The following is a 23,470-nucleotide window of genomic DNA, read 5'->3' on the forward strand; positions in this document are numbered from 1 at the left end:
TGTCAGTTGTTTCTTTGGAATTCAACATAGTGAATCAATAATTTCAATAAAAACAGTATAAATAAGCCAGTTCTAAAATCTGCAAACAAATCATCACTCCACGTTGTCAACACCATCCACATCAGAAACTGGAAAAGGAAATGTGATTGTGTACGATTGTGAAATATACTTAACAACCCAGAAGAAGCAGTTGTTCTCATAACAGCCCTTGTCCTAATACTACTGTATGGTAGCATTACCTTACCTGATGCTAGGGAAGCTCAGCAATACCATGTCCTTTTGTAACTTTCAAAAACACTGTCGGTGTGAGACAGAAAGTTGTGTGAAATCCAAATAAAATAACAAAAATTTTCCAGGCCTAGATCATGAATACACCGATCAATGCTGTTTTTCTCTAGTTATGGAGACAGAACAGCATTTTTATTCTCTAATAAATGTAAGTAAACAGAATAAATGTAAATAATCATGTAGGTCAAATCATCCCCAAACTTAATGAAATGATTACAGACCATTTGTAAGTTCAAAATGAATAAGAGCAGCTTTAATTTTAAGGGTCTCAAAGTTACCAACTCTAAATATTAACATCATTGAATTAAATATTTTATACATTATGAATTGTAAATTATTGTAATAACAGAGCAAAGTAGAGTGTATGTACCAGAAATGGAAAAAAATCCTTTTGCTTTTCCAGATTATATCTTCACATCTATAGTTGTGAAGTGCAGATCATATTGACTGGCTGCATCACAGCGTGGTATGGAAACTCCAATGCCTTTGAACGTAAAATCCTGCAAAAAGTAGTGGATACGGCCAAGTTCATCATGGGTAAAGCCCTCTCCACCACCCAGTTCATGATCTCTTCTTGCTGCTGCCATCAGGAAGGTACAGCAGCATTCCCAATTCACATCACCAGCTTCAGGAACAGTTAATACCTCTCATTCATAGGGCTCTTGAACCAGAGGTGATAACTTTACTTCCCAATCACAGAACCGTTCCAATGAACTATGGACTCGTTATCTCATGCTCTCGCTATTTATTTGTTTTCCTTTTTCCTTTGTATTTGCAGAGTTTGTTATTTTTTGCACACTGGCTGTCCATCCTGTTGGGTGTGCTCTTTCATTTATTCTATTGTGATTATTGGATTTACAGAGTACATTCTGCAAGAAAATGAATCTCAGGGTTGTATATTGTGACATGTATCTACTTGGTTAATAAACTTACTTTGAACTTTTAAACATGAAGTATCTGAATTCCACTTCTGAATTAATTTTTGTGTTCCGCTGAAAATTCAGATCATGTTTTCAAGTAAATAAAAACATGGAAGTCTAAATAAATTTATTACTCCAAACAATGTAAGGGTGTGGACATTAAGTATATTTCTAAACTTAAATAAAATATAATTTTAATATTTATTACTCTCTCAAGATACAGTTCTATAATACTCAGAGAAGGTTTATCCAGTACATTTGTAAAAATGATACAGTCACGGTATATTTGAATCAACTAAAAGCTGTTTAAATAAATAACTCATACTACTAATTATTAAAGTAACATTTCTGCAGTAATTAGATATGCATTTCCATTCAATAAATATGCAAAGTGACAAAATGTCATAATTCAGTGACACTTGCAATGTTTTTAAAACAGGAAAAGTATTTTCTGATTTTTTTTCCCCTTTCACATATGCTGAAAACTTTTCCAAATGCCTCAAATCATGTACAATCCACATTTCCACAGTGGACTCCTACTTGTGGACAAGCAGAAATAAAACTCAATTGAAGAAATAAAGTTAGCTGACATGAAAGTTTGTTTTTCTGAATTTGAGACACGCAACATCAAACAGGCATTACACTAATCCACACACTTCGTTTCTGTCCACAACTGATTTCAAAGTAATAGTTTATGGTATATACTTTGGTCAAGATGTTCATGGTAGAAATTCTTAGATTTATATTTCTAAATAGGTTAATGCCACAAAATGACAGGATAATCTGACATATTTAAATCAGAAATTTCCATTATGCATTTAAATAAGTATTTATAATTGCAAACACGAAGACAAAATAATACAATTTAAAAATGACAAGTAAATGTCTGCATATGGCCTATTTCTAACTGTTCTCTATCACGCCTTTTACAAAAGACTGTTTGCAAACACAAACTTCCCTTTGTGATATTATGTTGATTATTTGTAGATTTCTAATTCTTCTCTCTCCCATGCAACATGTACATGATTTCTAACTTAAAAGACATACTTCATGGAAGTAGAACACACAAACTTCTGGAGGGACTCAGCAGGTCAGGCAGCATCTATGGAGATGAAAAGAGTCAACAGTCTGGGCTGAGACCCTTCATCAGGACTCGTGAAGGAATTTGTACCTCTCCATAGATGCTGCCTGACCTGCTGAGTTCCTCCAACATTTTGTGTACATTACTCTGGATTTGCAGCATCTGCAGAATCCCCTGTGTTTATGAATTCCTGATGGAATTAATATAATTTCAGCTTCTTTTGCCTTTGTTTTGCTTTGACAAGGTTAAAACAATTCAACAAAGGTACTTACTGTTGGAAAATCCTTAGTCAGCAAGGAAGAATACTGATTAGCCTGCAATTACATAGTTTGGAGTTGATAAAGCCTTGCACCCTTTTTTAACAAGTAGCCCTGGTCATTCAAAGAGTGGACAAATCCTTCAAAGTCAGATACCTGCATAATTTAAGACAATATATTGGACTTTAATCTTGATCTGTGGTTACTAACACCGCAAGATTAGCAAAGCACCTTAAACATACAAGGTTATCCCAAGGTATTTTGCAGAGAAAGACAATAAGGAAACATCAGAATAAAAAAAAGAGGATATTGAGAGTCAGAAGAATTCGCCAAGGTTAGATGAAAAAGACAGGCTTGCAAGAGGTTTGAGGAGAAAAATGATTTGAGGCAACAGTTTCTAAGAAGAACCAAAATAACTTCCAAGTTCCACCAAAGGTGGGCTGAGAGGGCAGTCAGAAAGTGAAATGTTGAATCAAGATGAGGCGGGTATGGAATGTAAAAGGATAGGGAAGACAAGAACGGAAAATAACTTAAGGACACAAGAAATAAAAAAAACAACAAATATCATTTATGTACATAAGGTTAGGGTATCTAAATTCACATACCAAGCATTATAGTTTTAAATTACCTGTATTTGTATTTCTCTTGCTATTTCTTTGAGTTGGTTAAATTCAAAAATAGTTCTACAAGTCCGTTCTGCTATTCTGTTCAAAGCAGCCACAAATCGTTTTGCCTGGGATCGTTTGCTCATACCAGATCCATGTTGTGAGCGCTGAAAATCTAATCTTCCAAACTCATCAGAGAAAGTATCTAATAAGCTGTGAAAACAATGAAAATGATTTACTGCAACAAAAGAAATACATTAATGTGATAAAATATATTATAAAACATGCAATGTGGATCTGCCCAAACAAAAATCAACATGGCAGAAGTGAATTAATCGAAGTTGTCATTTAAGAATTTTAGTGCATAACTTTATTGATAAGGTATGACTGCCAAAAAAGATGAAGTAAATTTAATTGGCTGCAATGGGAAACAAGGCACTTGATCTTTTGTTAACCACAGGACTTTTAAATTTGTTTAGTATTGAATCTAGAATACTATTGCTGACTTTTATACATTTCTTAATTTACTGTCTTATCTGGTTAGGAAATTCCAATTTCTTAATAATCTGTGCCACCATTCAAAGTACTCCAACAAACTATCAATTTATATTTATTACTCAGTTAATCCTATTACACTCTTAAATCGGGTTATACAAATTTTTCAGAAGCTTCTAGCCACTCTCCAAACTACTAACATAGTAAAAATCAGGCCAATTCATACTGTGTCAAATCCCAGAATTAGGTAAACCTTTGTCAGTTCTAAAGCATGATAACTTTCTGTTTTCCTTCTCCGATGCTTTCTTGCAATCTTAAATTTTTATAAAATCTTTGAAATAAGTCACCTAATAGCATTCAACTAAACAGTACTAATTCCAAGAAGAATCTTCTAGATTCATCAAATCAGTCATGGAATTGAAATGTTCGTCCTGTTTCTCTCACAACTGATCCCACCTGACTTACTGGGCACTTTCAGGATCTTCTGTTTCTATTTCACATTTCCAGAATATAAAGTTTTTTTAAAAAACTTTTCCTTATAACTATTCACTGCCAACATTAAATACAATTATGAGGAAAAACTGAATTAGCCTATCTTCATAACATAAGTTTCATAATGTAGCCTTGTATATTTTGCTCTTTAACTTCTACTTCTCATCCTGTAAAAGAATATTTACAGGATATTTTCGAGTTTATTGAGAATACCTCAGTAAATATATTTAACACAAGATTGAATAGATTTTTGCATAGTAGGGGAATTAAGGGTTATGGGGAAAAGGCAGGTAGATGGAGATGAGTCCATGGTCAAATCAGCCATGAACTTATTGAATGGCGGAGCCGGCTTGATGGGCCAGATGGCCGACTCCTGCTCCTATTTCTTATATTCTTATTTGAAAGATTACCTGTGTTTCATGATATCCACAACATCCTCTGCATCACATTTTGATGCAGTTTCTCGAAGTTCTAATCTTGCTCTTGCCTTTGAAACAAAAATATAAACCAAGATTTATTTCCTAATATCTATACATATCAAACTGAACTAAACAATAATGTACCATAGAAAGTGGTACAGCTGTGCTTAAGATGACGGAAAACTCAGCCTGTTCCAAATATTTCAGGAGAGGATATCACTAATATAATCACAAGGCACTTCACAAAAAGAATATTAAGGATTAAGGTTAAAGTAACCAGCAAAACACTTTCAATGAGACCATGGAAGATGAGGTCCAGACTGAGATTTAAGAACAATGAGCCAGAAAACTGCATCAATACAGTTGAAAACATTGTTAATAATGGTGTACTGGAAGGTGCCTCAATGGGACCTTGCCCATTAGATTTACCCTCCTAACCTGCACTCTAGACTGCCAGTTTTGCCACTACATCTTAGGTTTAGGAACATCTACTTTCCTACATTAATCACTTTCTTGAACTGACCTGCACAACCCTAATACTACCTCAGCAACAGAATACAATGGACCATCTCTTGTTTCTAATTGTTTTGCAAGGTATTTTTCTTCACTATTCATAGTTGTCCATAATTCATGACCAATTTCTGCTTTCTGTGTACTTTGAATCTCCATATATGCCTGCAATACTGCTGTAGGTTTTACATTGTATCTGTACTTCGGGACTTCCGGCAAGATGGCGACTGTTTAGCTGTTCCGAACTTTTGCTCCGTCATTTTCCCTACCTTTGCACTATATGTCTCCATTCTTAAACCTTAGTTAGGTATTTTATTAGGTTTCTCTTACTTGCCTGCGAACACATCTATCTTACAATGTCTAACAAAAGTACTAAAACCGGGAAAAAAGAAATTTCTTCAACTTTGCCAGCTGACATTTTCGCTGCTTTGGAACAGCATCGACAAGATATTTTAAAGGAAATTAGAACTTCTTTCAACCAGCTGGATGTCAAATTGGATCGGATCAACGCTAGAGTGGACGAACATGCCGAACATTTATCTTGCATCGACTCGGCTTCTGAAGATTTAAAACGCCGTGCCCAACATTTGAAAACCCTGTGCTCCAGCCTGGAGCAGCAGGTTTGTAAGCTTTTTTCCAAAATAGTGGATCTTGTATCTGTACTTCACCATGCTTCTGCATACAACAATAAACTTGAAAACATACAATTAAGTCCAGGAGAAAAGTTCAGTAATTTATACCTTCATGATAGTGCTGAAATAAACATAATTTTTTTCAAATTCAGAAGCAGTTGTTAGGAAACTTTAGCAATGTAAAGGAATGCTATGAGACACAATGCTAGAAATTAAAATTTGGGAGGACTAGGATTTAACAACTTGTAGCTCCAGAGGCTGGTGAATCTTAAATAGCACCAAATAATCTCATATTCATCTCTGAGATACGAATGCATAAAACTTGTAAAAGGAAATTAATCTGCATATTGGTCATTTAGAAGTAAGTATAATATCTTTATTTTAAATATTTTTAAAAAACTGGATGACTGAGAATTCCAGGCTTCAACTCTGGCAGCTGAAACCAGGGAAGGAGGCGTGAGTCCATGAGTGAAGTGACTTTACAGCATTGTTTCTGGACCAGTAAGTACATAATTACCTGACCATCTAATTTCCCATTTTGACCCCAGCTGTTGACCCAGACCCCACCCAAACATGGGGATCTGTATCCAAAATCTGAATCCTCCTTCCTCACACCATACTGTATCTGTTGCTCTTATCAGCTATGACGTCTTGAGAAAAACCTCTAATCCAAAAGGCAGAATTTACTCATACAAGTCACAACTTTACACTTTGAATAAGGCTCAAAATCATGACCTGTTTCAAAATCAAAATGTAAAACAAGGAAAATAGAAAACTCTGACATAATTATAAACTTCATTTCTTTATGTCAAATGTAAAATAAGCATCACCAGATGCGCCAAGAACATTACATGCACTTAATTAAAATTAAGAACTTACTCCACGAATTGCAAAGCCCACAATTTTCCTCTCAAGTCTTTTGTGCATTTGATACCTGAAAAGCTATCCACTCTTTAAGGAGGGAGGGGAAAAACCCAGGAAATTATAAGCCAATAAGCCTGACTGATGTTGGCATCCATTAGTAGCTGACTATGGGAAGCAGAGTGGGAATAAAGAAGGCCTTTTCCGGTTGGATGCAAGTGACAAGTGGTTTTCCACAGGTGTTGGATTGGGACAGCTTCTTTTACGTTACATGACAATGATTTGGATGACAGAATTGATGGATTTATGACCAAGATTCTGAACGATAAAAGATAAGTGGAAGAGCAGGTATTGTCGAGGAAGCATGGAGTCTGCAGAAGGACTAAGATTAGGGGAATAGACAAAGAGGTGGCAGATGGAAAACAGTGTAGGGAAGTGTATAGTCATGCACTTTGGTTGAAGGAATAAAGGTATATATTATTTTCTAAATAGGAAGCAAACTCAGAAATCAGAGTTGTAAAGGGACTTGGAAGTCCTCATGCAGGATTCCCTAAAGGTTAACTTGCAGGTTAAGTCGGTGATAAAGAAAGCAAATGCAATGTTAGCATGTATTTTGAGAGGATTAGAATACAAGAACAAGGATGTAATGCTGAGGCTTTATATGGCATTGGACAGACTGCATTTGGAATATTATGAGCAGTTTTGGGCCCCTTATCTAAGAAAAGATGAGCTCACATTGGTGAGGGCCCAGAGAAATTTCACGAGAATGTTCCTGGGAAGTGCATTTGTTAGTTCCGGGCCTGTACTCGCTGGAGTTTAGAAGAATGAAGGGTGGATCTCATTGAAACCTACTGAATATTGAAAAGTCTAGAGTGGACGTGCAGAGGGTGTTTTCTTTACAGAGGAGTCTAACAGCAGTGAACACAGCTGCAGAATAGAAAGACATCCTTTTAGAAGGGATGAGGAGGATTTCTTTAACCAGAGGGTTGTGAATCTATCAATTTTATTGCTACAGACTGCTTTGAAGGACAAGTCATTGGGCATATTTAAAGCAGAAGTTGACAGGTTCTTGGTTAGTAAGGGATTCAAAGGTTACGAGGAAAAGGCCAGATAATGGGGTTGAGAAGGATAACAAATCAGCCATTATGGAATGGTAGAGCCTACTTGATGGGCCAAATAGCTTAATTCCGCTCCTATATCTTAACTTCTTACAGAAGTAGGAAACCTATGTGAATTTCATTTGCACATGTATACATGGGCTACATCTGCAGAAACAACTCTGCCCAGAAAACGAGAGGCATGCTTTGGCATAAGTAAAAAGAGGATCTGTCAGAGAATCTGGTGCTGAAAAATAGCTTTTGGTTGGGTTTACTCTTAAAATTAAAAATATAACATTCATAGTGATTCTTCATTAATGACCGCCCAACCCAACTCCTTGATCCATTATGCCACATAACTAAATATGACACCCACCCTCTACAATTTTGAGGGTCCCACTTACCCTGATCACGCCTCTTCTTCACAGGCCTTAGTCTAAAAGCAGAGTGGGTGGTTTTGTCTACTGGTAAGAATGCAAGTCATGTACAACACATACACAAGAGAATTTGTAGTTTTGGGCACTCTTAAGGGAAAAAAAATCTGTTGGCCTATTGAAAACTTCCCACTAAACTCATCCTTCCAGGCACCAAAGAATGTTTTAGCTTTTGAAAAGACATGCATATTTACCTCTGTGAGCCTTATAAGAGACTCCAGCTGTCTTGTGGTAATTGGAGTACTATCTGGGCCTTGATTTTGTCTTCTCAACTCTAGGTAAAACTCTTGCAGTACTTGAGCTGCTTCAGCTGATAACTTTGGACAAACATAATGACGAGCATATCCTACATATTTTCTTAGTAACTGATGAGGTACAGGATCAAAATTTTCTCCAGAGGAAACCTTTCAAACACAAACGGAATGTTATACTGTGAAGGTCATAGACATTAGATGTTTACAATCAATTATGGAAAATGACATCTCCAGTCAACAGGATGTACCTAATAAAGTAGCCACTAAGTTTGTGTTCTTAGCCCATCCACTTCAAGATTTGATGTGTTGTGTTTTCAGAGATGCTCCTCTGCACACCACGTGGTTAACTGTTACTGTTGCCTTCCTGTCAGCTTAAACCAGTCTGGCCATTCTCCTCTGAATTCTCTCATTAACAAGACATTTTCACCCATAGAACTGCAACTCACTGGATGTTTTTTCTTTGTTTTTCGCATTTTTCTCTGTAAACTCTAAGGACTGTTGTGTAAAGTCCCAGCAGACCAGCAGTTTTTGAGGTACTCAAACCACCCCATCTGGCACTAACAATCATTCCATGGACAAAGTCACTTAGATCATATTTCTTCCCTATTCTGATGTTTGGGTATGCACAACAACTGAACCTCTTGAATATATCTGCATTCTTTTATACATTATGTTGCTGTCACATGACTGGCTGATTAGATAGTTGCATTAATGAGCAGGTGTAGACATGCACCTAGAAGTGGCCACTGAGTGTATATGCCTAAGTAGATTCAGAGGATCATTCAGTTTCTGAAATTCAATTCTGTTGGCACAGTAAAATGCACTGATGCTACGCTATTGCACATTTATTGCTGACAGGAAATTAATTTATAGACACGTGTATTAAATTATCCAAAAAGATACTTGTTTCAAATACAGAAAGCTACTTCAGTGGAGCTTAGACAATCATAAAAGTCACAAAATAGATTAATATGAGATTTTAGTTTTATGGGCCAGTACTCAATTACCTGGATCCTTAATTTCTAAATCCACATTATTTCCCATTTCTTACTACATGACAATTGTCCAGGTCTCGTGGAACAGTACTGCCTTCTTGGCACATAGCTACAGCAGACATTAAAAACTATGAATTACGTGTAAGTTCAGAAAAATCATCCTTTATTCTGTCTCTGTTATCAACCTAAACATCAGTCTTCAAAATACATCATGAAGCTCAACTGTTAATCTTATATATCTTATACACACACCTGGTGAAAGGTACAAATGTACTAATTATGAAAAGATTTTGTTGTGCCTCCACACTCTAAAATTGATAAAATTTATATCCAGACACCAACAGTGAAAGGATACTCCTCACCCAATATAATGTACATTATCCCAGAGATTTTTTTGATTCTAAATTTTGAAATTTTAGCAATTCCATAGCAGTTTAACCTCATCTGTATGACAATCATAAAACAATTTCAGTTTTGGGTTATTGGCTGTTAAGAATTTAATACTTTAATTCCAATGCTGGTTAGTTGCTGTCTTAATCATGATTATTATATAATTAGATATCAATAAATATTAATAGTTTCATTATTTCTGGATGTGTCCTTACCTTTAATCTGTCAGATAAAGGTCTATCTGATGCATTTTCAAGAAATGAACCATTTAAATCTTGTGTGCTTTGACGTGATACTGTGGCACCGCTGAAGACCGCATTCTTCCCAGCATGCAAGGCCATCACGTGCTCCGAAATAAGGTTGTCGTGATCTTCATTCGGAGTATCAAGCAGAATAAATACCAAATCAAACCTTGAAAGAAGGGCACTTCCCATTCTACAATATTAAATATAAAAATGTACTGTAGATATGAAACACCATTGTTATTTGTGTATAATTTCTTACCAAAAATGCAATATACGATTCATACTAACCGCCATGCTTAATATTACTCTACACAAAAAAAAATCATATAGTTATCCTCAGGAAGCAATTTTTCCTCAAAAATGCAACTAAATTTTACTATCTGAAACTTTAAGACCCTAAATTTAGTTCCTTCTGGCTAATTAATAAGGCTTAAGGAAAAGTTATAAGAAATTTGTAAGGAGAAATAGAACTATTATACAAGACAAAATGATATAAATTACACATACAATATTATATATTATGGAATGATGGAAGGGCTGCCTGACACATAAGCAGAACTTACTTCAAATTCTCAGATACTGTTTTAGCTTTACTGTAGTGACCTCCTACTGGATTTGCAGCTGCAAGGATTGAAGTTCTGGCTGGTAAACTGCAAACAATTCCAGCTTTGGCTAGACTAATACTTTGTTGCTCCATGGCTTCCAGTAAGGCCTGATGTTGGTTTCCCATTTTATCAAATTCATCAATACAGCAAATCCCTGAAATGTGACAGAGAAAATTTAGTAAAATAACCTAACCGAAGAAATTTTAATGACCTGCATACCAAAATTATTGAATAATACTGGTAGCTTCTGGCAAACTGATAACTCTACAATAACACAGACACAAAAAATTCTGGAAGTGCTAGAAATCTTGAGCAACATGTAGATAATGCTGGAGGAAATCAACATTGCAGGCAGAAGCAACTACGGATGGGAATAAACAGTCGATGTTTTGGGGTGAGATCCTTCATCAGGACTAGAAAGAAAGTTGGGGGGGGGGGGGGTGTAGAAGCCAGAATAAGAAAAGGGAAGGGGGAGGAATACCAGCTGGCTGGTGATAGATGAGATCAATTGAGTGGGAAGGTGGGTGAGTAGATGAAATGTATGATGTGAAAAACTGAGGTGATGGATGGGAAGAGGTAAAGAGCTGAAGAAAGAATCCAAAAGGAGATGGCGTTGAACCATGCAATACAGGGAAGAGGCTAAGGAATACAAAAGAGGCTATGGGAAAGCTATGAAGGTGAGGGAAGGGAAGGGGGAGAGGGTGGAAGTTCTATTTTACGGATCTTAATTCATGGAATAGTTTCTTAATTTTCCCTTTATTTTGCCACCTTTATCAGGAAGATGAAAGGTTCAGAAATATCCAATAATGATGAAATAGCAAAACCAGAAATGGATCCTCAAATTTGAATGGCTGTTTTCTCCTCAACCTCTCCTGCCTTTAGGAAAATAATCTCATCATTCCTTCGATCTTTACTTATAAATAAACTTCATCCCAAACAAATTAATTCTGTAATCTTTCCAACGTCTTGCTGAAACACAGAACTTTTCACCAAATTAAAGTCAACAAGCACAGAAACAGTCCTTCAGCCGACCAAGCTCATGTTCCCTTTCATAATCATTCTATATGATTTCTTTTTTATTCTCCCCACTTCCAATACACAATACCAATCACTTACACAGTGGTGGGAATTTACAGTTGCCAATTAACGTACTGACAATGCAACTTTGGGATGAAGGTGGAAAATCGTGCAACCAGAATAAACCCATGCAGTCACAGGGGAATTGTCAAACACCACACAAGCAGAACTTGAGGTCAGCGTTCATCCTCAGAGTAAAAGGCAGTGGCTGTGCACAGCGGGACAAATAGTTACCGGTACTTGCAAATATGATTTCTTTAGTTTGTATTCTCTGCCCCAAAATAAAAGTATCCCATACACTTTTCTCAGCTTCTTCACCAAGCTCATCTCAAAGATAAAAGTGTAAATTTATTATCGAACTACATACGTCACCATACAGAACCCTGAGATTCATTTTCTTGCAAGCATTCACAGTAAATACAAAGAAACACAATAGAATCACAAAGACAAACACCAATGTGCAAATACAAAAATAGAAAAAACAATAATGCAAGTTGAGTAGCCCTTATGCTTGGCACCAGAAGTGATTCGGTGTTTGGAGATTGTTGGATTTTGGAATATATAATGAAATATATAACTTAGGGTTGGCATAATTTCTGACTCTGACTTTATGTGTTACTGGTAGCAGACACTGTCTTACACTTGTTCATCACACATATGTACTTAACAGTAAAAATTATTTCATATTATTAATATAATAAAATATATTATCCGCAGGGTAACAAAAGCAGCACAGCAGCATTGGGAGAATACCTGAATCAGCTGTTCAACAACAAACAACGGCAGGCTTTCAGTCTCTACTTATGATGCTGTGTTTTGATTAACAAGTTACAGTACACTGCATTTGTATTTACTTTTTTTAGGTTTTATGTAAAGTATAAAAACAGTCAGTATTGCGTACTTGATCTGAAGTTAGATTTTCATCAGTAATGCTCTTCATAAACATATCAAAGAATTTCTCAGCTGCTTTGTCATCAGTAGATGCTTTATCTTAAAAAAAATTAAATATTTTAAATTTAATGCCTTGCCTTTTCTTAATTTCTGCAACCAGCCTGCTGAATACTCACAATTGCCTTCAATTTTCAGTTTGCTTGTTTCATGATCAGCATACCATTACGCGGCATATGTTTAGTCTGATGCTGACGAATTAATTCTTTCAATGCATATCGATTTCATTTTTTACTTTATGCAGTATTTTTCTATTTTTTATTAATTTCTGTTCATTACATATTTGGTGTAGAGATTTGTGCATCACATGGGAACCTTCCCAGCACCTTGTGAAATTTTCCATTTGTGAAGCCATGTCAGCACTCAAATCATTTTTGAATTTGGAATTTTGGATAAGGGATACTCAACCTGTAATAATAAATAAATAAGCAATGAATTTGAATAACATGAGATGAACAGTCCTTGAAAAAGAGTCTATGTGGGAACAGTTCAGTGATGGAGTAAGGGAAATTAACTGAAGTTCTCCCCTCTGGTTCAAAAGCCTGATGGTTGATGAGTGATAACTGTTTCTCAACTTGGCAGTGAGGGCCTTGAGGCTCCTGTGCCTCCTTTCTAAAGGCAGCATCGAGAAGTGCATGGTCTGGATGGTGGGGTCTTTGATGATGGATGCTGCTTTCTTGCGACAGCGCTCCAAGTATCCGGACCTGACTTGCACTACCTTACTTTCCCTTTTCTATTATTTAATTATGATTTATAATTTAAATTTTTATTATATTTACTTCGATTTGTACTCCAGGGAGCAGGAAGCGCAGAATCAAATATTGCTGTGATGATTGTACGCTCTAGTATCAATTGTTTGGTGACAATAAAGTAAAGTAGATGTGCTCAATGATGGGGAGGACTTTACCTGTGATAGACTGGGCCTTATCCACTACCTTTTGTTGGCTTTTCTGTTCAAGGCCATCAGTGTTTCCATACTCAGCCGTGAAGTAACCAGTCAGTATACTCTCCAACACACATCTATAGAAGTTTCAGATGACATACCGAATCTTCACAAACTTCTGAGAAAGTACAGGTACTGCAATGCCTTCTTTGTAATGACACTTACATATGGAACCCAGGACAGATCCTCTTTAGTGTTAACACTGAGGAATTAAAAGTTTCTGACCTTCTCCACCTCTGATCCCTCAATGAGGACTGACTCATGGAACTTCAGTTTTCTCATCCCACAGTCAATAATTAACCCCTTGGCCTTGCTGACACTGAATGAGAGGCTGTTGTTGTGGCTTCTCAGCCAGATTTTCAACCTGCCACCTTCAGGAGGCTGGCATATTGAGCAGATGAACAAGTTGAGCAGTATGGTATTCACCAAAGAGCCGAGGAAGGGGTTCCACTGGATGAGGTCTTCAGAAAGAATTGTGATTTTTTTTTTCTTTTGCCTACTCTGTGTGACATTTTTCTGCATTACTGTGTGCAATTATGCATCAGAAATTTAATATGTTAACTTCCAGCCACATTTGTTGCACATGTTAATAGCATTTTTGTTTTTGAGTACTGGCATTGAAATTGTAGTGAACCCTAAGCAGCATGTTAATGTAACACAAGGGCAATCAGTTGGAATAGCCCTTTATTTGTGATGACATCATGTACAATAGAGATTCCTCTAAATCGGGAAGTTGACACAAAAGTTTCTCTCTAGGACTGCTGTCTCAGCAAAAAGTGAAGCTAGCAGAGGGAGAAAAGGATTGCAGAGCTGTTGGGGTCAAGCGACAGTCCATAGGAAAGGAAAAGAGGTTGGGTGTCAGGAAGTTCGCAGTAAAAACCTGAGGGCATTGGCATTGGAGAAACAGTGAAGTCTAGGAGAAAATCACAGAGAAAAATGACACTAGAAAAGTAGTGCAGTGACTCAGCAGGTGGAGCTGCTGTCTCACACCTCTAAGCATCTAGGTTTAATATGATCTCTGGTGCTGTGTGCAGTTTGCATGTCTGCCCTTCACCCCTCACTCCCCCTCAGTTTCACTTATCACATACCATCTTCAAATTCTTCCTTCCCTCCCACCTCATTCTTGCTCTGACTTCTCATCTTTTTCCAGTCCTGATGAAGAGTCTCGGCCCAAAGCTACAGCTGTTTACTCTTTTCCATAGATGTCGCCTGGCCTGCTGAGTTCCTCCAGCATTTTTTGTGTGTTGCTTGGATTTCCAGCGTCTGCAGATTTTCTTGTGTTTGAAATACTACCAAGAATTCAATTTGTTTCCAAAATACAGTCTACTGTGCTTAGCACATTGCACCTAGTTTCCTGTTCCTTTTAACTGGCAATTATTAACAGACAGCACCTCACAGACTGGTGAATTAGACTAAATTAATTTTACAATTCTTAAACACTCAACCATGTACTGTGATCAGAAATACATTCAATGAACTTGCAGTTGTATTGTAATACCCAAGTTTTACAATATTATCAATATCTAATTTGTGAATTACCTTGATCGCCAAGTACAAGAGCCCCTGCTTCTAATGCAAAATCTCCTGATCCACTGTCCCGAGACAAAGTGACAGTAAGGCCTGAAGTGGTGGTGGTGTTGCCACAGACATATACTCCCCGGGGGGCAATATTGCATACTGCCTACAAATAAAATTAGAGTAGGTATTCAAGTAAAGTGCTAAATTAACACCAAGTTATGCAATCAATAGTCAATAGAATCAAAAGAGCAAATATGCCCATAAGTATTAAATCTTAGTATTTATTAAGCTTTTAATATTCCACAGTACACTATTTCCAATAAGTATTCTCAACTAAATAAAACGCTCAACTATCCTACAGGGAACATCTGACTAAACAGAACAAAATAAATTTAAGGTATATAAATACAGGTTTATATTTTAACATTTACAACAGGTCCTTGATTTTAATGATATAACCTACAAGAATGGCATTCAAATTATAGCATAACTATAATCTATTTTCAGCCATTTACCAGGCACATCTGTGTATTTCACCAATGAAAAAAAACCATTAAATTATTCTGAAATACTACTGCATGAGGAATCAACATATATAAAGTTACTCCATCAATATTTTATCCATAATAAAGGGCACAATTCATATGCAATACATAAAAAATGCTGGAGGAATTCAGCAGGTCTTGCAGATCTATGGAGGGAAATGAACAGTTGATGCGTAGAGGCAGGACCGTTCATCAGAATTTCTTGTGACACAAATCATAATGGGTATTAAATTGCTTAAATGTGCTTTGTTTCATAAGTGAGGTTGATAATGCAGAGACAAATAAAAACCCAGGAATCTTTTTTCCCCAACAGTGCTTACTTTGCCCATTATAATCTGCTTTGGAATCAGCATGTCTCATTAGTATACTGAACTTTATCCAATGGTCCAATGAAAACAAACTACATTGAACAGCATGAAAACTTAAGTTTTTCCACAGTGCAATAGTATTAGCAGACACAGCAAAGTAGAATTCAGTGGTGGGATTAAAGAGCGAGAAACACATTCAGCAAAAATAAAAGGCCCTATCGTGTTCCTGCTCTCATTCGATGACATCCATTCCAGCTGAAATTCTTAGTTGTAAGATATCAGTTGGAGAAAAATCAGTTAGACATCCTTATCTTAAAGATACATTCAGCCTCTAAAGATATTTGATAATGATAAGGAACCAAGTATCAGATAACAGCTGACTCTCCAGCTACTGTGCCTTGGTCCATAACTCAAGAATAAAAAATGTTGAAGGTATTTTGTTTTAAGGAAATTATTTATGCAAGTTTGATAATGGTCAAATTTTGCTTCTAAAGGAAATACCTGTACTTTAATACTTGCCTGTAAGAGTTGGCTTTTTCCAAGTCCAGGATCACCAACTATCAGCACATGAGGATCACCTCGAACAGGAATACGATTTTTATCATCCACATATTTTTGGCAGCCTCCAAAGAGTGCTAATACCAATCCCGCTTTGACAAGCTACAAATAGTGAAATAATTATTTATCTAGAGTTTATGTTGTATTAAAAAATGCTGAATTAAATATGTTTGAACAGGGGATAAAGATTTTTACTTTTTTAAACTTTTTAAAAACTATACTGACACACTCACCTCATGACCATATATGGCAGGACATAATGAACTGTAAAACAAAATATAAATGTATATCTTTAAAATTGTACAATCATTCTGAAAGGCAATTAAAAGATATAAGAATCAACATACTTAACAAATAACTTGAGAAGATTTTCTTCAGCTTGAATCTCTTGAATTGCATAAAGATCTTTAAGTGTAAACTCCATGGAAGATGAATCACCAGAAACTTCTTCAGAAACCATGTTCCTCCGTCCTTTGCTATTACTTATAGAGTTGGCCTCAATATACAAGAGGAACATGCATTTGTCATCTTTGTTTTTAGATTTTCCTGAAGAGACATCGAACAGAATAATGAATGCATAGTTAAATAAAGAGGACGAGTATATTTTCCTTGAACCTAGTCACAGTTAACCAAAAGAATGAACGGAGTAAAAATTGCACAGGCTAGGAACAGTCTCTCACATTGATGTGATTAATTGTATGCATCTGGCAAGGAATTCTACCAACTTCAAGCAGCTTTTCTGGAATATAAATGTGCGAAACCCCAAGTATTACTTTAGCTCCAATAATTTGTTGATTCAGAAACTGCCACTAAGGGCACAATTTCCTTTATTATATCCACATGCAGCCAAAAATGAAATCTTCAGCATAATGAACTCAGCATGCAAATATCTAGCACCCAATGCACCATTCTTTTAAGCTGAAAAATATCTCAGTGATTTAGGCTGCGCTGCAAAATTAACAAGATGACTTACTGCTTTGAAGCACCCTCCATTCAAATCAGCTTTCTGATAGTAAAGACTCAGGAGCACTTAGTTTGGACCATTCTTTCGTTGCTTTGACATTCTAGATTAGCATTTGGAGTGTGGTGTAGAGTATTAGTTTCTAACTAAACTATCATTCTAGTACACATCACTAACCTAGATCATTTGAATCTTGTACAATAGAATCAGTTGCAAAATTCAACACAATCGGTCTTTAAAGAACGGCACTTCAGATTGAAAATATTAAATTCTTTCAGACAATCTTACATCATTTCTGATTGCTATGAAAGTTTCAAAGGAAATGTAGCAAAATAAGTTAGTTAGTAGTGTTAAATAACTTTAGTGCATAATATGTTGAGAGGGGTAAAAAACACTGACTCCAGCAATGGCACAAACACAGAGAATTGCTCACAGCAATCAAGATGAGAGGCCAGCTTCTCAGAGAATGAGAAAAATGGCAGATATTGTGGACTGCCAACAAAACTTTCAGGTTTTAAACCTGCCACAGTGGTGAGGGTCATTTAGTAAATAGTGAGACTTGAGCCTGGGGCTGGATAGGCCCAGTTTTAGAACTACAAAGATAATGAAGCAACCCCACCCTCAGGTCATCGATGTTGAATGTTATCCTATTCAGTCCCCAGTCCTACCATCAATATTAAAATGGAAACATAAGAGAATGCAGGTACTGAAAACTGGAGCAAAAAACAAACTGCTGGAGGAACTCAACTGGTGAAGCAGCATCTGTGGAGGGAAAGATTTTGGACTGAGTCTCTTCATCTGGACAGTATGATGGTTGAGAACAAGTGAATATCAACAGGAGTGACAGGACGACATGGTATGAGGTTTCAAAAAAAATAAGATATTCTATCGCCCTACAAGTTCCAGTAAACAAATCTGCCAACTGTTTTTTTTTTGAAAATTATTGGTACTAATAAACGGTCAATATTACTTTTCTAATTTGTTTTGTCTATAATAGGGTGCGAGCTTTTACCATTCCTCTAGCAATTTTGGACAGGAGTTTATGCATAAAGCATTACCAATGGATGGATTTTTTTGCAATAAGCAACCTCAAAATATAACTGAATTTGGTAGCAAGAAAAAGATATACAATTTACTTGAACATCAGTAATACCTTCACTACTATTTGACACTTTGACAATTCCTGTGACAGTTACCATATCACCTGGAACACAACTGTCTACCAAGTCCTGAACAAGTTCACACTCTATAGTTCGAGGAATTCTCCCAGCCTCTCGCTTATCATCTGATGCAAGTTCTTGGAGTCTGTGTAACAATAAAATACAATACTTTAGCTAAATTTTAAATGGGTTTTCCGGGGGTGAAATATTTGTCCCCATGTGTATGCTAGAAGTAAATTAGTGCTTCCACTTTAAAATTTTCTCCTTGGAAAATTCTACCACATTTCGATTACAAACTGGAGCTCTTTGACATAGAAAGCACCACTGCCATTAACATATACATTAAGAAGGAAACAGTGAAAATACTGCTGATTATTTCAGCATAATATAAATGTAACAGGCTCAGGCAAAAATAAGTGAGCTACCCAGATTCAGGAAAGAATGAACAAAAAATTAGTTATTTTTTCTGGATAGAATGACATTAAGGACAAAGTTGTTCTGTGAAAATTTTCAGACACATGCGCTCACTGAAGCACTATGTAGGCCCCAATAATTTACTATCAATGGAAAACTACCTCCTCCCTTCCTCACTTTGGCTAAATCATACCTTCCCCATCACAGATTAAAAGAAAGCAATTCTACTGGCTCTCCATCCTCACCCACTCACTGTGCTAATATAGTTATCTCTAACATTGATATATGATGAAATGTTTCTCATTTAATGTAGAGAACAAATTAAACTAGGGCTTTAGATGTCCTTCAATATTCTCAATTTCAATTTTTCTTTTCAACCTTAACAATAAAGAGAATCAAGCTAAAATAATTTTGATTTTTTTTCTAATTTGTTCCCATTGAAGGGATAAATTGAATCACAAGCCATCCCTGATTGAATACTTATTCATGTGACAACACAAAGGTTGGGGGTGTAGTGGATAGTGTGGAGGGCTGTCAGAGGTTACAGCGGAATGTCGATAGCATGCAAAACTGGGCTGAGAAGTGGCAGATGGAGTTCAACACAGATAAGTGTGAGATAGTTCATTTTGGTAGGTCAAATATGATGGCAGAATATAGTATCAATGGTAAGACTCTTGGCAGTATGGAGGATCAGAGGGATCTTGGGGTCTGAGTCCATAGGACACTCAAAGCTACTGCACAGGTTGACTCTGTGGTTAAGAAAGCATATGGTGCATTGGCCTTCAGCAACTATGGGATTGAGTTTAAGAGCCGAGAGGTAACGTTGCAGCTATATAGGACCCTGGTCAGATCCCACTTGGAGTACTGCGCTCAGTTCTGGTCGCCTCACTACAGGAAGGATGTGGAAACCATAGAAAGGGTGCAGAGGAGATTTACAAGGATGTTGCCTGGATTGGGGAGCATGCCTTATGAGAATAGGTTGAGTGAACTTGACCCTTTTCTCCTTGGAGCGACGGAGGATGAGAGGTGACCTGATAGAGGTGTATAAGATGATGAGAGGCATTGATCGTGTGGATAATCAGAGGCTTTTTCCCATGGCTGAAATGGCTAACACAAGAGGAAACAGTTTAAGGTGCTTGGAAGTAGGTACAGAGGAGATGTCAGGGGTACAATTTTTATGCAGAGAGTGGTGAGTGCGTGGAATGGGCTGCTGGCAATGGTGGTGGAGGCGGATACAATAGGATCTTTTAAGAGACTCCTGGATAGGTACATGGAACTTAGAAAAATAGAGGGCTATGGGTAACCCTAGGTAATTTCTAAAGTAAGTACATGTTCGACACAGCATTGTGGGCCAAAGGGCCTGTATTGTGCTGTAGGTTTTCTATGTTTTTATGTATAGCAACTTCAAACAGAAAAGCTAAAACACATTAGTTCACTTACTTGATAGATTGCCAGTCTACCGTAACTGTTAATGAAGAACTTCTATTCGGTGTAAATGATCGACTGCGACAATCAGGTGCCAAACACTAAATAAGATTTTTTAAATCAGGTTAGACGTTTAATCACCAATTTATCAGTTCTTTTTCTCTGCAAAATCGTAATCCAAATACCTTTGTTGGGAGTGTGTATTTTCCATCAGGAAGAGGTAGACTTTGAATATCGCCACATGTATTGCACAAAAAAGCCATTCTAGTACAAAAAGGTTTGACGTTGCTGACACGAACAACAGTTCCACGCAAAGAAACATACTTTCCATAGCAATTAGCTCGCAAATTTTTTAACAATGTCGAAGGCTCATAGTTATAGACCCTAAGAACGAACAAACATTGCATTAGTTATATATATATATTTTCTTAATTAAAATAAAATCTTTTAGATATATTTTCACATATTTTAGTTTTCTACATTTTTATGCAGATTTTCTGGAAAAATTACAAATGCAAAATTTGAACTTATAATATCACACTGGTAGGAAAGCGATATGGTGACCAGACATCACAAATAAACAAAGTAATTCTTAGCTTCCCTTTCAGAACATTCAGATGTATATATTGTAGCATAAAATATACATTAGGTGAACAGCTTAATACTTAAAACAAATCATATATAATCACAAGAATAGAATAGTTATATTCAAACTTCAAATTTTATGTCATATTGCTATGTACAATGGCATCAGTGAACTTGAAATTGTGAAAAATATTATTTGGGTTAACATAGCTGAGGCATGGATAGCTTCCTTATCTGAAATGTTCTAGTGTTAATAATGGCAAGTGTTTGGCAAATTGCTTTTATTAATGATGTTCAAACAAAAACCCTTGAAAGTTTGATCAATAAATCTGGCATTTGCACCAGACATGGTATTACCAAAACCTTTTCACTAGTCATCAAAAATACAATCTTTCAAGAAAATATTTTCATTTCAAAATTCTTGTTGTTTCAACATACCGTACATGAATGAATGGAACATTTACAATTGCAGTCTCTTCACTTGGTAACCCTTGCTCCAACTGAGCTGCCTGCTTTTCCAGATCTCTAGTTATTACCTGAATTAATATAGTATATAAAGTTAAGAGTCACAGAAAAGCAGAGCACAGAAACAGGGCATTTGGTACTTCCAGTCCGTACCAAACCATTTAAACTGCCTAGTCTCATCGACCTGCACCCGTACTATAGCATCCAATACCCCTGCCATCCATGTATCTATTCAAACCTCTCTTGAACATTGAGATTGAGCTTGCATGTACCACTTGCGCTGGCAGCTCATTCAACACTCTCACAATTCTCTGAGTGAAGAAATCTCACCTCATGTTCTTCTTAAAGTTTTCACCTTTCACCCTTAACCAATGGCGTCTAGTTGTAATCCCTTCCAAACTTAGTGGAAAAAGCTTGCTTGCATTTGCCCGATCTAGACCCTCATAATTTTGTGTATCTCCATCAAATCTCTGATCAATTTTCTACATTCTAAGGAATAAAGTCCTAAACTATTTAATCTTCCCTTATAACTCAGGTCTGCTGAGCCAGCAATATCCTTGTAAATTTTCTCTATACCCTTTCCACCTTATTTACATCTTCCCTGTAGGTAGGTAACCAAAACTGTACATAATACTCCAAATTAGGCCACATCGACATCTTATACAACTTCAACATAACATCCGATTTCCTGTACTCACTACTTTAGTTTATGAAGGCCAATGAGCCAAAAGCTTTCTTTACAACCCTATCTACCTGTGACATCACTTTCAACAAATATGGTCCTGCATTCCCAGATCCCTTTGTTCTACCACACTGCTCAGAGTCCTACTGATGTTGATTTTAATCAATGTTTCAATGACAAACTCTACCACCTTCAGAGTTCGTCATCGAATCGTCGGTTAAAATTGATACCTGCATCTGGCTGAAAGCCCGACAAAAGTTTTAAATACACCGGGAAATCACTAGACGCCTTTTCACATTTGACAAACTCTGTCCCATCTAGTTCTTTTACAGTATCTGAGTCCCTGTGGGTGGTTAACAACCTTTTGTTTCTTGCAACAGTCTGCGATAATATTCTTTTTCTAAATCCCTAGGACTGTTGGGTGGACTATAATATAATCTAATTAATGTGGTCATACCTTTCATATTCCTTAGTTCTACACATAAAGCCTCACTTCAATCTGTCCTGACTGAGCACTGCCATAACATTTTCCCTGACCAGCAACCACCCCCCCCCCCATCCCTCCCGCTCTGTCGATCTAAATCAACAGAACCCCGGAATATTGACTGCTCGTCTTGCCCCTTCTGCAACAAAATCTCACTAGTGACTACAAAATATTAATTCCATGTGTTAATCCATGCCCTGAACTCATCTGCCTTTCCTACAATACTTCTTGCATTGAAATACATACAGTTTAGAATATTAGTTGCACCATGCTCAATCTTCTGATTCATGACTTTGTCTGAAGTCTTTCTCCACAACTTCTCCACTATATGTTCTGGCACTCTGGTTCCCATCCCACTATAGAGTAGTTTATAGAGTAGTTTACTTTTAAAAGATACATTGAGATTTAAGACTAGGATTTTCACAACAGTAGAATTTTTGTAAAACAGAGAATGCCCTTTTACCTTTAGTTTTAAAAGAACTAACCAAAAAAAAAGTATCCATTTGTTCTTGTAAAATAATGTATATCATTTGTGGCTCAGCACGGACAATTAACTAAGTGACTATGCAAAGAGTTACAAGATACTTTACCTGATGAACTGCCAAACCCAGGCAATCTAACAATTTTTCTGGCATATCCCTCAATTCAGTGGGCAAATCAGGCATGAGAACACTTAGATCCTTATCATTCACAAGCTCCTTAAAGTCAACCAGGATGCTTCCTTTTCTTTCTATTTCATCCTTTGAAGAGAAATATTTTATATTTTCAAATTAATTTCATTTTTTACTTCCCCTATTGCTAATTGCACTATTATTGA

The 23,470-nt window shown here is 36.5% G+C and overlaps 1 protein-coding gene across 3 annotated transcripts in view; it reads right to left on the reverse strand.

Moving 5' to 3' along the window:
- Positions 1-511: 511 nt before the first annotated feature.
- mcm8 (minichromosome maintenance 8 homologous recombination repair factor) overlaps positions 512-23,470 on the reverse strand; it is a 31,051-nt gene continuing 8,092 nt past the window's right edge. The window contains exons 4-19 of one of the 3 annotated variants that reach the window (XM_073051337.1): positions 23,244-23,393; positions 21,461-21,558; positions 20,623-20,821; positions 20,453-20,538; positions 18,592-18,743; positions 16,825-17,023; positions 16,711-16,741; positions 16,435-16,579; positions 15,088-15,225; positions 10,539-10,734; positions 9,946-10,165; positions 8,286-8,495; positions 4,549-4,625; positions 3,175-3,364; positions 2,562-2,702; positions 512-788 (exon numbers count right to left, since the gene is read on the reverse strand). In XM_073051337.1, the coding sequence (XP_072907438.1) occupies positions 2,610-2,702; positions 3,175-3,364; positions 4,549-4,625; positions 8,286-8,495; positions 9,946-10,165; positions 10,539-10,734; positions 15,088-15,225; positions 16,435-16,579; positions 16,711-16,741; positions 16,825-17,023; positions 18,592-18,743; positions 20,453-20,538; positions 20,623-20,821; positions 21,461-21,558; positions 23,244-23,393 (2,184 nt within the window). In that variant the 3' untranslated portion in view covers positions 512-788; positions 2,562-2,609. Of the gene's footprint in view, positions 2,703-3,174; positions 3,365-4,548; positions 4,626-8,285; positions 8,496-9,945; positions 10,166-10,538; positions 10,735-15,087; positions 15,226-16,434; positions 16,580-16,710; positions 16,742-16,824; positions 17,024-18,591; positions 18,744-20,452; positions 20,539-20,622; positions 20,822-21,460; positions 21,559-23,243; positions 23,394-23,470 lie in introns of all 3 variants that reach the window. The other 2 variants (XM_073051336.1, XM_073051335.1) reach the window with 2 other exon arrangements.

Source organism: Hemitrygon akajei, chromosome 7 (genome assembly GCF_048418815.1).
Source record: "Hemitrygon akajei chromosome 7, sHemAka1.3, whole genome shotgun sequence".
Taxonomy (NCBI): domain Eukaryota; kingdom Metazoa; phylum Chordata; class Chondrichthyes; order Myliobatiformes; family Dasyatidae; genus Hemitrygon; species Hemitrygon akajei.